This window comes from Hirundo rustica, chromosome 1, assembly GCF_015227805.2.
Source record: "Hirundo rustica isolate bHirRus1 chromosome 1, bHirRus1.pri.v3, whole genome shotgun sequence".
Classification (NCBI taxonomy): Eukaryota; Metazoa; Chordata; class Aves; order Passeriformes; family Hirundinidae; genus Hirundo; species Hirundo rustica.
This window is the reverse complement of record NC_053450.1, coordinates 114,874,196-114,889,568: the sequence shown is the minus strand read 5'-3', so window position 1 is coordinate 114,889,568 and position 15,373 is coordinate 114,874,196. Positions and strand designations below refer to the sequence as shown.

Sequence of the window (15,373 nt, the reverse complement as noted above, 5' to 3'; positions counted from 1 at the left end):
CTCAATTAGCACAGGGGGCCCGTTTGCATGGTTTCTACAAGAAGAAATCTCTCCTCACTTGTGAAGAACGGCACTGGAAAACACCTTGCACGGCCGGATCGTTTATAGGCTATACCACCTGCTCAGTGCGCCGCTCAGTGTTCAGGGCACGGACTGTCTTGGACCATCTAACTGCATCCAAAGCCTTGCTGCACTGTTTATAGAACTAGTTTCACTACACAGCCAACTCCTGCTGTAATCCCAAAAGATCAAAGTGGCGTCAGACTGTGGATGTGCACAGAATTCCCACTTTCGCGCATAACAGAGGAATGTACCATTCATGCTGTCCGTTACTTCCCCCATCATCATGGTTTTTTCTCACTCCCTAAATTGTTCAGGTGATGAATCAAATGACCAGTTAGTAGCCACTAATATTCCAAATCCTTCAGGCTTCTATCACCTTTCTGTTTCGAATGTAGTAGACTCAAAAGAGTGCAAATTTCAGACCTAAAACTGAAGGTTCCAGAATTTAAAACAAACAGCCTACCACCAAAAAAAACCCACCAAAAAAAAAAAAAAAAAAATTAAAAAAGACCACCAACTTCCAACTTCTGAGAGACACACTCTATGTAGGACAACAAGAAGGCTGACATCAGAATCAGGTATCACACTACCATCCACTCAGTTCTGACACATTTCCATGTAAAGTGGGCCATGGAAACTGGAGAAGCGCCAGTACAGCAGAAAACCTCCAGGGTTATTTTGCACAGGTCTATGCAAATTCTTCACGAAGCTGAAGACTTTACATCTAAACAATTTGCTTATCAACTTTCACCAGCACTAAAACTCATATAACTAGCCTTAGAAGACAGCATGTTATTCTGAACAGTATTGCTGAACAAGTAGTTAAATAAAATCAATTACTTGCCCTAGGGATTTTTAAGACATATGTTTCCTTAATTATTATCAGTTATGCAGGTCAACAAAAAGGAAGACTGATTTCTGGATAAACAGAATAACTGTGTGGTTAAAATGTGGTGTGAAAAGGGAAACTGTGAATGGAAGCATTTTAATGCTCATTTTAGTGATACTACAGGAATATGCAAAAACTGCTTGCAATCGAGAAACTATCACGGCCCCATCTGTCTATCAATGGTACCATGTAACAACCTGTCCAGCTCTTATAATTTACACCTTGCTGATCAGGATGCATTCCTTCTTGTCCAGCAGTATATTTGTATTGATTAATGTAATATAATGACCATGCTGGTTACATCAGCAATGGTAAAACAAATCGATCTTAGGTGAAAAAGTCAAGTCGCTCTTATTTTTTCTGACCCAGTGCTGTCATCTCATCTGCTCGCTGATACATGTTGTGCCCCAAAGTGGCCCTCAGCATCCAAAAAGCAGGGTTACCCCAGACCTATCCCTGTAGAGAATCAGGGAGGTGAAATAACATGTGTTCACTGTGAAACAGGCTCACTTCTGTAGTGTCATACTACTTCCCAGCAGTGTCTAAAATAACTCAACTAACAATCATCATTTTTTTTTCCTCCAGGAGAGAAATTTGTGCCATTTTCTAGGGAGCTCTGGTCTGTTCAGTGCTAGAATTTTTTTTTTTCCCTAGGCTTTTGTGGAAAAGAATGAAATAGTTTATGTCTTAGGATTTGGGATTTTTTCGTTTTTCATCAGATAAGATATAAGAATCAAGAAAATGTCACCTTGCCCATGAAGAGTGGTTGAGACCTGCAGCAGTGGTCAGTTCTTGGAAGAAATTGCATGCAAGCTTCTTTCCCTCCAAGTTCTTCTCCAAAAACACTGCCTAGGAAATCTGTATTTCCAGCATCAATCTACCTACACTGGTACATAAAATAAAGGCAGGTATCTATTCCCTACCCTGACTGGAAGCACCATAGAGTAACAGAGCAAAGAACCAGTAAGTTACACTCCATAAACCACTCAAATATATCTGCTCAAAGCCATTTGTTGTGCTCCATCCCTTCCCTCCTTGGTCCCACCTGTAGCCACATAAATCAAACAGTGACAGTTGCAGCATTGTTCCTTCTATGCCTTCTGGTTTCTCCTTCCCAAATCCTCACTCCTCCATGAGCAGATGAGCTGTTACACAGCTCTATATACTTACATACATACACACACACACATATATATGTATATATATACACACATATTCATATATAAGCCTTCCACTCTAAGGAGAGGACAGGATGCCCCAAATGAAAGGAACATGACTGTGAAAGCATGGTAAATACTGAGCCCTTGCATCCATATTGTGGCCATGCACGGATCTGTACTACAAAAGTGTACTTTCCAAAACAATACAGGTGGGGTTAAGGAAGATCCTTCTCCTAAAGACACCAGCCTCCAGCAAAAACTGAAAGCAGTTCCTGTAAAATTGAAAGCTGCTGAAATGAGAACAGATGTTACAGGAAGCATGTATATAAACTATGTAAGCTTGTTTACATAGTATGCAGATGATATACACATCTATGTTCTAGTTTAAATTTCTAGTAGCAAATTCTATGAAAAAATAAATACAGAACACAAAAGCTCTTCCAGACATGAGCAAACAATGAATTAAATTCAATTCCTCACAGAATAACTTACTCAGTAAAACATAATACCATAATGTCTAGTGGCTTCTTAATTAAGTCTTAATTATTGATTTTCCACTAATAAATTCAAAATTTTACCGCTGCTTTTTTTCTAAGATGTTCATGACTTTCTATCAGGAGGGCAAAGAGTTACCAAAACACTCATCTGTGAAGATTTTTCCCACAGTCTTTTCGCATTATATTCCTGTTGTCATTTATGTTTAACATCAGAAATATATTCTTAAGCACTTCCTTGCTTGCATTATCATAGATTGTCACAGATAATGCAAGCCAAGTTCCAAGGACAGCACTAAGTATGTCAAACAGGTAATGAATAATCTGTCTAGACAAGAAATGCACCAACACTGTTCCTCTTCTCAGTTCTGCCAGCTACTAACAGCTTGGATAACAAGCTGAATATTTGTTAATGCTTACACCTCTTATATTAAGAAAAAAAAAATTTAGATTTGTCTAAACCAAGAAAAAACTTAAATCTTAAACCACCATCTATTTAAGGATTAAATACCTAGTCTACTGAAAGGCTATAATGGTGAGCAAAGGCCAAAGGGCTATTTCACGTTCTTATCTGGCACACAGATAAATCAGTAAGCCTCAGGCAACACATGACACTCACCTGGTGCAGCTTTTGCCAAAATTCAGGTCCATCCTCCATTTTTCTTAAGCTCGGTGGAATGTACCAAAAGCAGACGTTTGCATACTCGGGCTAAACAAGAGAACAAGCGACTGATTGTAAGATGCAATAGATGGGACAGGGATACATATTACAGCTTTTCAAAGAGTTCTGCTTTATTTTTTGGGAAGGTTGAGTTTATACCCTTTCCTTTAAAGCTTCCTTTTCCAAGCCACCTTTTGTTTCCTTTTTTTTGACACTAGAAATAATTTTTCATCTCATCCATTCCTCTTCTTGCTGCTAGGGGTTCCTTTTTAATTTCTTCTTACTATATCCATCTTTAACTCTGTTTTACTCAGTAAAACACTATGGCTAGAAAAAGTAGAAGAGAGGCACAGAAAGGTAGCTTACAGAATTCATATTTTAAGCAACTTTAAAGAATACATTTTCTTTTTAGTGTTTAGGGGTTTTTAAATGGAAATTTCCAATGATGCCTTTTATACAAAACACAAAAACTCAGTTTTTGTGACCATTTAACACTTGCATACTTCATCACTTTTCCACTGAACAATGCTAATCTCCTCTCATATCATAGAGCACACTATACAGTGCTGGAGTTAATGCTGAATTTCTCAATTTCAACGTTTTATAAGAATCCTTAGATTGCTCCTTACAGGGTGTGCACCATATCCTGAATGTATCCTGTCTAGTATCTAAGCAGGCCTTTTGAGCAGACCAAAACCCCACATCTGCTTTTCTCCTGGGAAATTTTGCCTTTAAACTCAGCAGATTTAGCTGCAAGGCTCCCAGCAGAAGTGGCTGTTCACCCTGCATTATAAAATAAGGCATTTTGTGCTTATGAGGTTTCTGTATCATATATGATTGAGAAAATGTTCCCAGCAGGCCAGTCCAGGATCTCTATACATTTTCTGCTAATTTGGGACTAACTTTTTTTTGTTTACCTGCATAGAGAACAATATTATGAGGCATAGATACATCTTCTGATCCCATCCCACACAACCCATAAATCACTAAGTCAATCTTGACCTCCACTATTTGCAGCACAGCATTCAGATGGCAACTAGATTATAATATGGATTATGATAATTTGGATTGTGAACTCATACACCCCACTCCTCTCCCACATGCTATCCTCATCAGTACTAGCTGAAAGAAAAAATAAAAACAGTGTTAAAAGGGAGCTTGGTAGCTGAGTCACACCATCTCCTTGCCCCACTGTGGATGTGACTGCTATTATAATCCCAGGCAGTCTCCTGAACGAGGAGAGCCCACCAGCTGAGACATGTTCTTCCATGAAAAGCCACTGAGAGCTGCTCATATCATTTTCCGCTTCACTTCAAAGAACGCATTAAATACAATTTAATCATCAAGAAGAATTGTCATTGTCAGCGGGAACTGAGCCGCTAACCTGCCATGTGCTGCCGCTGAATGGATTAAAGATCAGTCCTTCAAGTCCCATTTCTTTCCCCAAAGAGCTTGCTTTGAGTACACATGTAAACACACACCCTGAAAAGGCAGCGCCTTCCCCATAAGAACAAGCACTAGCTCAGTGTTACAGAGTTTATTGCAAAACTATCTAGAATCAGATGGCAGGAGCAGACAGATGGCATACATTACCATATTGCCACTGCTTATATTGCCTTCTTGATTATCTCAGTTTCCTTTCACACATCAAATATATCATTGCCTTCTGAAAATACCATTCATCCTAGAAAACTACCCCCAGCCATGCCTCACACTCTGTTTCTGGTTATCTTGTCACAGGTCTTACTCCAGCAGGTAAGCAATTATACCACAGAAGAGCTCAAGATGACTCAAGCATAAGTGGCATTTCCAGGCTGTAGAGCAATTCTCTTTACAGGTTTTTCCTCACTGCATGTATCAGAGGATCATCTTCCTAAGATTCTTCTCTGAAGTCCATCTTCCCTTCAGAGAGGCCTTGCACAGCTGGGCCTCGCTGCCTCATAGCAGCTTTTCTTTGAATTCTCATTGCTTATCCCCCTGCACTCCTGAAAACTTTCTTAGCCCTTTCAACTTCTCGACTCACAGAAAAACACATAGAACTCAAGGAGCTCAACTTCTTTCTCATAGTCCATGCTACAAAACTCCCTTCAAACCCACTTTAAATCCAGGTGTCCCATTCCTGCAGGAACTACACAACAACCTCTGCTCTTACCAAGAGTTTTCACATCTACAGTGGATCTGGGCTCTCTAAGGTCTACAATAAAAAGAAATGGACAGCTTTTTAACAGACTTGCCACTTTACTAAACCCATTGTGTGCTGCTGGCATAAAATTCTTCAACTGAGCAGCAGTTTTCAAAGTTAAAAAGAAAAGTTTACATAATATGAATAGCAAAAAATATTTTTCATATTTTTTATTTGTCTAGCCTAACCTGGAATGCTCATGGTGACACTTAGTCCATTTCCCGTCCTCCTCTATGTACTCTTTTCTTCCTGGTCCCACAAAGCAGGCTGTCTTTCATACAAGTACATTTCTGACAATTCAAAAAGTTTTTATAAAAATGACAGGTCTTTGCAACATCCTCAGATATCATTCTTATTAAAGAGCTGAGGACAGGTGGAAAAACAGTACTTAAGCTCTACTCCCTTCACTCCCTCTCCCCCAAGCAAGATCACCAAACAGGAAATAAGCTGACAGGTTTAGTAAAACAAGTGAAACACACAACTTTTGGGTAGTTTTTAGGAAATGGGAGTTGAAATAGAACTAGTGAAAAAAAAATGGACTTAAAAAATGAAAAGCCCATATTAAGGATGAAACTATTTTTCCATCCAGCACACAGTCTTATCTGTAGTTCTGGCAAACACTGCTTTTTTTACAGCCAGCCTCTTTGCTCTCACAGAGAAGTGCTCCTTCTATACTCCCTGAGGCAATATGGGACCTGAAGCTAGGAAATTAGACAGAATGACGGTAGGGAACACAGCACATGTTATATGTGTTCAGTCATATCCGTGGATCTCCAATACATAAACTTACTAGGTTAGATACTTTAAATACAAATTGGTAATTGACTAAAAAGAACAAAATCAGACAATGGACACTTCCTAACAAAAACAACAACAGTTCAGTTCTCTTTCACTTACCTCCAAAAGAAGCTGGAATCCCTCTCTTTTTTTAATTTCCTCCACTAGATATCTGTAATTAAAAAATCAGGGGTTTCAAGCACAGAACAAAATAGTACACACAGACAACAAAAACAACAACAAAAAAGAGGATCTTAAACATGAATTTCTTTTTCCTTTCTTTTTTTTTTCCCACACTAAGAAAACAACAGAGTTAAACCTCATTTCTACCTGCTGTGAAAATGCAATAGCTATCAGTTCCTAGAAACAAAAGGACACAGCCAGCCAAGGAGCACTGAGGAGAAGCCAAATTATGTCCTCAGGCACAGATTTTCAGCAGAGCCACATGGCACAAATTGATCCTATTTGCATCAGGCGGTGAACTTTTCCAATGCAAATTAATACCTCCATCCCTTGTTCTCAAGTTCCAGTGCTGGGCTTCCATGTTATTTCACGGTCACTCTGACACCTCTTGCATTCTGCTATCACCAGGATCTCTTAGCTTAGCTCAGCATTTAAAAATTTGAACATACTTCAAGCTCAGTGATTTTCCCAGTACTGCCCACATTCTACACTGTCCATAGTGCAACCTCCCATTCAGTGGGCCACTGCTTACGTACAACAATCCCTGGATCTCCTATGCTAGCAGTGTATTAAAATGGGAATTTCTTTTCTTTCTCACCTATCACGTGTGAAAAACACAGAAGCCTTCAATGAAAAGATGGGTTTGAACCTAAATTTTGGATACAAACAGCTTCAATTTACAGAAATTTTTAAAACATGACCACAACTTTGCCATGGCATGTATCACACAGGAATTCTGAAGCAAGGAGGACATAGATGGGAATTCTTTCTTCTCCCCCTTTCAAAGCCTTACAAAGAAAAATTTCAACAAATACACAGCAAATTCACACTGCTTTTCCATTCCAACAAAATTTTAGTCTTCTACGTGAAGATATTGCTGCCTAACATTAATAAGCCTGACACAGTTAAACTACTGATTGTTCACAAATCTGTTCATCTCCTGCATTCACTATTTGACATTTTCCTGTCTGAAGCTGACTTACTGGTCATCACACTAGTAATTCTTTTTGGTGAGAAAGAGAAATATTGTGAAAATAACCTCCCTTGGTCCTACCCACATGCCTGAAACTTCCCCCCAGCAGGGACACCTCTAGCACAGCTGTCTCTGCAATGCCTTCTCCTCAGCAGACCTGCTGCAGAAACAGGCTGGCTGGGGAAGCAATAAACAATACCCTAGATGGCACACATTTTTCCAAACAGTGCCTGGGGAGTTGTCACGCTGTTTATCATGAACAAGTGCTGTGCCTGTGACTCACTGCCTCCCAGCACACATCCCAGCAAAGCCACCGCTGCGGTGAAGAGCCAGTGCCCACCACACGCAGCTCAGGAGCTGTGCTGCGCACTGGTGAGGTGTTGCCTCTTGCTGGAACAAGTCACTGTTCTGGTCATTTCTGCCACGACCGTTCAGATCCTCCCGCATGCATTTGTTTGTTATCTGGCTGTTCATGTCCACACTACTGCTTGGGTTGAAAGAGAGACATGATTATCTGTAGGGTAATTATCTTATGTCAAACAAGCTTGCTGCTTCTGTCCTGTTTATTAGCAGATACTTGTCTGTGCCATAAAACCAACATTCAGCAACATCAGCAGACTGTTCATATGACAGTGGCCTTCAATTTATTTTTTTTCTTTTAATAAATTATGAAAATGAAACCTATGCATAATCACTTGCCTTTTTCTTTTTTTTAAGTCTTGAATTGTTAGAGCAATTTTTCAATGCTTAATACCTTTCCCTCTTTCCTCAAGTGCCTTTATTTTAGATCACCTAGGTAAAAATTCTGACATAGGCTACCTGATGTTGATCAAGTTCAAAACACTGTTAATCATGTTCTTAACTACACTGCCAATAACTTAAGAAGGCAGCCATTAGAAAATCCATTGCCCATGATTTATCTTGCCAGGATCATTTGATGGCAGTGGAGCAATTTACTTTGTGCATCTTTCCACAGTTGACAGTGAAGTTTTATTATCATGTCACAGTTGTAGTATGTTAGAAGGGCTTGAGTCTTAGTGAAGACCAAAGTACACAGAGAAATGTCATTTGCTATGATTAAGCCTTGCAGAAAATGAGAGGTGGAGATCTGCTGTGAAAGTAGACATATGCCTGCTAACAGTGAGTGTCAAAGAGGAAACAGGCAGAAAAATTCCAAATAAGACAAAGCATAAAATGCAGAGATGCTTATATAGTAACTATAGTTGTATTCTAAAAGCAGTTTACTTCTATTTTCTTTTTAGTGTACTTTATAAAACAACATCCCTACATCAAAAATAATTGAGGGGAAGAAAATACGCAAAAAAATTCTGAAATGATCAGCTGGATGCTCTACTCTACACACATAAAAAGTAAGTCTTTCTAAATAGATACCATCACAGTGATCCTTGGATATTAAATAACCTGATGAAGGCATGATTCATCTCCAGAACAAGAAGATATTATTGAAATAGCCAATAGGCAAAGTTTGCTGCATCAGAAATACCTGCCAGCAATTACCCTAATTACCTTTTCAGCTCTGCTTGACTACAAGCAAAAAAGAAAAAGCAATCTTGCCCTTAAATTCTATAGTCAATGGACTAATTCTGGAATTAATCCAGGCCTGTGTTCAGGAACATTGAAATAATACCCTTGCAATTGAAGTAACATCTAATGTAACAAAAGAGGAGAAAGGCTGCATAGCTGGGTAGTTGGTAAATGTGGTACAGTGCCCATGTCCATGCAAATTCAAGATGGCAATGCCATCGTGAAGAATCTATTTCATCAGTCTAAAAATTAAATTTCTTCCTAATGGAAAAACAAAACAAAAACCAGAAGAGACCAGCCAGTCACTCCTGAGAAGTGCTACCATCTGAATCCTAATGTTAAACAGAAATATCGATCCCAGAAATGTCATTAATCACTACACAGTCAGTCAAATGACCTTGGCCAGTGATCTTGATAAGACTGAATTCTCCCACTGATAGTGGAAAGGATTACTTACTCTGAGCAGACAAAGAATGGTACAATGCTTTGCAACAAAAACAAGGTGTAATTTAACCAGAACATATTAAAAAACACATAACCAGACAAATAACTGAGTGGATTTAAAGAAATAAAATAGAGAAAAAAAGTCACAGCTTTTTTCAGCTTTTCTGGTTTGGGTTCTTTTGTTTTATTCCTTTCAAATCCACTCTGGGTTTAGGTCAGGAGCATTTTTATTTTTTCTTTAGGTAGCTTCATTTGAGTCAAACTATTGCTTTAATTTTGATTGAAGTAAACATTCAATTCTTTTCTACTTGTTATTTCATATAAAAAGTAATATGTCAATACCAATTATTTGATTTAAGGCAGTGTGTAGCTAGTTTGCTGCAGTTTACATTGTGCTTTGTCTTCTATAAATTCTGAACATACATTTTACTTAAAGTGAACTTCTTTTAATGGGCCATTATCTTATTTCAAAATAATTTCTTCTAGGAGAAGAGAAAACCACCTGTGTATAGAAGTCTCTTCCCAGAAGCCAGGACATCACCATCACTTTATAAATACCTTCTATCAAGAATTTTGCTGAATTCACTTGTGAAACTCAGTTCTGCAAGACCAAAAACTTAATGAAATTGAAGAGGACAGGTATGGGGAAGAACACAAGAAAAAGGTGTTTCAGTCCCTAACAGAACATACTGTAAGCATTGAGAACCTCAGCAAACTTGAGAAAAAGCACTCAGTATGTCAGAACAATATTGCTTTCATACACTTCTGCTAGATCCTAATATTAACACAATGTCCTCATATGAGTTTTCCATGATCAGTTTTCTGCATTTCCTCTTTCAGAACGAATGACGTGAACAGGAAAACTTGGTTCTTGCCAGACACAGCTTGGATTCAGGCACACATAACTTCTTTTACACCAACACCATAACACACAGTTGAGCTAAAAGAAAGTGTTTTGGTAATTCTGTCCTATGTTTAGTTCAGATAACATAAATGTTCCATAATACAGACTGATAGCCTAATTCTGACTTCCACGTTTACCAACAATTTTGCTTATTGCTAAAAGCAGTAATTACTATTAAATATTGTAGCAAATGTAATAACACTAATTATTATTGTTATTAGTTCCACCCGTTATACACAAAAAAAAGGATAGAGGCAAAATGTAACACTGGGCTCTGTTCCAGGATATGGAGTATCAGCAGCGCCAACATTTCAGCCAACCAACCAGACTAGACATACTCAAAACTGTGAGGCGGTACCTCGCCAAAGCCAGTGCCCTGTTTACTCTCTCCTCAAGGCCCGTAGTTCCCAATGCTTTCCACATCAGCCAGAATTTGAATGCATCCGGGCGCCTGCTGCACTGAATGGACTTGTCACCGGTGTCGTAGCTGACATCATAGAACTTGTCCTGCTGGAACAGGTACGCAGCCTCGGCAGAGTAACACTTCTTCAGGAGGCCCTATGAGGAAATACGATGGAGATTTTGATTGGTGATAAGCAATTTCAAACCTCCTCACAAGCCAAAGCCTTTCTTTTGTTGCCTGCATCAAATGCTTATTAAAACAGATCTGGAGAGGCAGAAAATCATCAGAAGTTTATCGTGTGGTTCAAGAACCCTGGATGAGCCTAAAGTCAGTGAATTCACACTGACAACCAGCAAACATTTTTTTTATGATGATTTTCTTCATAATGTCATGGAAGAGCGGCAGGCTGAAGAGGAATTTTGACTCAGATCTCAATAAATCATGGGAGTGGATACCAGAAAAACAGTTGCCCTAAAACATATATGGATGTAAATGAGAGAGAAAAAGGAGACACCTATGTCCACTGCTTCAGTCTTTAGATCGCAGAATCACAGAATATTTTAAGTTGGAAGGCATCCAGAAGCATCATTGAGTCCAATCCAAGTGAATGGCCCATATAGGAACTGAACCCAGTCTTGTCATTATAAGCACCGTGATCAAGAACAGTCCCTGAGGAACTTTCTACATGTTCACAAATGGCTCAATCCATTCCTGCTTTGTGTAGTTGCAGGTAGGGAAGATTTCAGAAAAAGAAATAAATGTTTAGCCCTTACTGCCAAATAGTCACTGTGGGTTTAGGCTGACTGAGCAGAAAAACCACAAGGAGATTAGTATATCACAATTTTTTTCTCTTTCACATTTCAGATAAATGTAACATTTGAAAATAAACTTAAGAAAAAATACTTTCACATATGCTAATCATGATTTCTAAATAAAATTATTTTTATTCAGCAATCTCCAAGCCTCAGCTTCTGAGGGCAGAGATGAGCAGCACAGAACAGACAAAGATTAATGAGTGATGTGGCACGTTCCAGCAGAGAACAAGGCTGGGAAACAGAAAGCACAGAGGCTGTTACAGGTTTAAAGGTACAGAGGAAGAGAAGAGACATAGGACTGAAAAATGAAGTATCAAAATATACTTTGGTAAACTATGAAGTAGAGAGAAGGGCTGGCAAAAAGCAGGTTACCAGAGCAGAGATGACGGTGGCCCTGTGAGGGGCCCAGGAGACCAAAAATCTGGATCTGTCAGTGCTAGGAAGAGCACAACTCATTTTCCAATTCAGTATCACTCCTCAATTTGAACCAACAAAACAAGCATTTCTCATTTTGCCCTTTTCTCTGCATCTACAGCAAGTCTGATCTTGAAATGGCACAGTGTCTGATATCACTCTTAATCAAAGTGTCATATTCCAATAACATTGATGGGATTGATCTACATTCCAATACCCTACTTATGACTTTGGGACTGGCAATAAATGGAGTAAAAAGGTCAAGACAAAAAAAAAAAAAAAAAAAAAAGAAAGATAATTAATGAACTGGCATACATAGAATAACTCTGCTTCTCTCTTAGACTTTTCAATTCCCTCCAAAAAAGCAAAGCAAATAAAAACTCCCACCTGTAGCCTTGCCCACTAGAGCACAAAAGGAGAACACTACCAAGGTTTCTCCACAATTTCTGTACAGGTTTGACAATCCCATTGTAATATTTGTTTGGTAAAAGTACAGCAAATTTGGTCTGAACTCTGGTCAGAGAAGCAGCACGTTCAGCCTTGTAAAATACAGTTTATATGACAGCTTGGGGGAAAAAAGGGCTGGTGTCTGCTCTCCCTTTGCAGAGTGATAACGTGCAGCTGCCGCACAGGCTAGCCACAGCTGGAAAGGCAACAATGGATGCAGTGTTTTGCATCATATAAGATTCCAACACCTACTTTCCAATTTTCTCAAATAAAGAAAGGCAAGAAACGACATTAGAAATGACGTAATAGTCCAGCACTGAGGCATCCATACTTTGGAGGGGTTTTTACAGCTTTTTTTTCCCTCTGGCTAGCAGCTGCACAACAAGAAACAGGAGTCATTCTGTCAAGACACTGTGCTCTACTCAGTTAGACCTTCATACCTTTACTTTCAGGAGAATAATAAGTTTACTAGACATAGTGTTAAAAAAAAGAAAAAAAAAAAAAGAAGAAAAAAGAAAAAAAGAAAAAAAGAAAAAATGAAAAAAAAGAAAGAAGAAAAAATAAAAAAAATAAAAAAAAAGAAAAACAAAAAAAAGAAAAAAGAAAAATAAAAAAAGAAAAATAAAAAAAGAAAAAAAGAAAAAAACAAGAAAAGAGGCAGCAACATTGACAAATTTAAGCTAATTGCTTTGTCTCATTGACTTAAAATGTTGAATGATGTATCTGCAGTGAGTGTACAGTACAGCAGGGTTGGTCAATGTGGCACATCTTCTGCCTCCTCAGAATGCAATGCAGCTGCACAATAGAGGATGTCACAGAATAATAGTTCCTCTCATGCCTGTTATCTGATAAATAGTAACCACTGTTTGTCACAAGAAACCTAAACACAGTTGGCAATATTACAAAAGACTGAGAAGTTCACTTAAGATCACAGGACAGTTGGACAATTGCAGAGTTACATAGTTTTACAAAAATGCTCTAGAGTGAAAATGCCACAAATATTTCCAGAGCCCTGAGTCAGCTTGTATTGTTGGTAATGCAATTAAAAAAAAAAAAAAAAAAAAAAAAAAAAAAAAAAAAAAAAAAAAGGCAAGTACTGCCAATCTCCTGGTGCATCTGAAGCTGACAATACATGTTGGCTTGATGATCCATTTCCACGTGCTTATCTTACTAAGAATGCAACATGCTCAAGAAATCCTGCTGAAGATACTGATACTATCAATCTCCAGAGGCAAGTACAGTGACATCCTCCTGCATGTCACTAGAGCAGAGAGGAAAAGAAACAAAAACCATCCTTTGTGAGAAAGAGAGAAATATTCCAGTAGAAGAGTGGAGGAGAAAGAGAAGGGAAAAGAAAGGGAATGAAAAACAAAAAAGTCACCTCAATTTTCCTAGTCAAATGATGAAACAGTAGAAGGAAAAAAGAAAGGAAATAAATATGCTTTAAATATGCTTTCTAACTCAGTGTTCTCAGTCCCAAGAAGATCCCAACAGTTTTTCACACAGTAAATGAGCTGCTACATCTGCTCAGAAGAATTGCAAAAGTTTCATTAGAACTGCCCCATTGGACAGCTTTGAGTTTCAGTCTTCAGCATCTTTTATCTTTCTATCCTTTTAATGCAAGTTCTCAGCATTATAGTCAGTCTGTTAAAGTTTAGGAAATGGAAATACTATTTTCACAGAGGCCCCAGTCCACCATGAAGTTTCAAAGAGCTTTTGATGAAGTCTATGTAGAGTTTTTGTGTGTTTTAATTAATGGCAAAGTGATGAAAAAATATTGATACTGAAAGCAAGAGCTCCTGTTTCATAAGTCAACATAATTTTTCTCATTGAACAGACTTACCTACAGCAAGTCTTCTGATCTCTTTCCATTTCAATTTCATTAATAAAATATCTTTTTCCCCGAGACAAGCTTCTCCCTAATTTGCCTTTTCAGAGGCAATAAGGACAATCTTTTGAACAGCATACTTGAAAATTGTCAAAAGCAGTGCAGTGTGAAAGGACACTATAGCAATTCAAGAGGTGAGAAGGATCTCTCAGTTGTATTAAACCCAAGTAAAAGCAATGAGATTAGAGCATTTCCTGTAGCTGTCCTGGAGGGGAATCAGGAAAGTAGATATCTCTGTGATATTGATGATGAGGAAGAGATTACATGTGGATGGCTACCATCATCATCTTGATCAATCATATTCTGTACTAAAATGAGATTCATTAGCTTCATTGAGACTTTATTCTTAAATAATAAGTAAAAAATCTGCTTATTACCTAGAACTGATTCTTAATTACCTAAACTAGTGCTTCACTCTCCTGAGTCACAGAACTTTGGCACTGGTGATAAACAGGAGTTCTCTGCTTATATGTAGATAATATTCACACAGATATGGGAGACAGTAAGGACAAGTTGTAGTAGCTCTGTGGTTTTAAGGGAGTATGTACAACCCAACACTGATTCCTAGCCTTTTAAGAACACATAAGACCAAAACTGACTTCACCAATGTTTTGAGATTATTGGTCCATTTAGCTTTGTGTTTAACTGCAATTCATGTCCCTGCAATACCAATGTTTTCCGAGTAAGACTATGTTGTTGGAGAAGTGATGAAAGTTACTCAGGGCATGGCAGTGAAAAAGGAATAGCTGAGCATTTCTTCAGTGCTTTAAACACTGGAGAAATACAGTCATTGATCTGGGCTTTTACAAAGGATTAACCAATCTTTCTTTCCCTTTGGTGAAATTGCTTCTCTCTTCTAATCAAGTCAAACACGTATGTCTCTTTTCTATCTCTACCTTCCTTGGAAATATTCCAATTTTGTTTCACTAGAAGATACTCTTTTATCAACATTTCATCACAGTTTTTTTTTTTTTTTAATCTGTACAAGAAAATATTTAATTACAATGTTTCATTCTAACAAGTCAGTTGCAGTGGCTTAAATATATTAACACTGCTAAACCCCATTGAAGCGATATGACAAAAGAAAAAGCCCCCCCCAAAAAAGTTATTACATTTGTTAATGGAAAATTA

General features: G+C 38.1%; 1 protein-coding gene across 2 annotated transcripts in view; it reads right to left on the bottom strand.

Moving 5' to 3' along the window:
* GADL1 (glutamate decarboxylase like 1) overlaps positions 1 to 15,373 on the bottom strand; it is an 82,842-nt gene that overhangs the window by 31,765 nt on the left and 35,704 nt on the right. For both annotated transcript variants that reach the window (XM_040083078.2, XM_040083087.2), the window contains exons 12-14: positions 10,634 to 10,833; positions 6,347 to 6,398; positions 3,226 to 3,315 (exon numbers count right to left, since the gene is read on the bottom strand). In XM_040083078.2, coding sequence (XP_039939012.1) covers positions 3,226 to 3,315; positions 6,347 to 6,398; positions 10,634 to 10,833 — 342 coding nt within the window. The remainder of the gene's footprint in view (positions 1 to 3,225; positions 3,316 to 6,346; positions 6,399 to 10,633; positions 10,834 to 15,373) is intronic.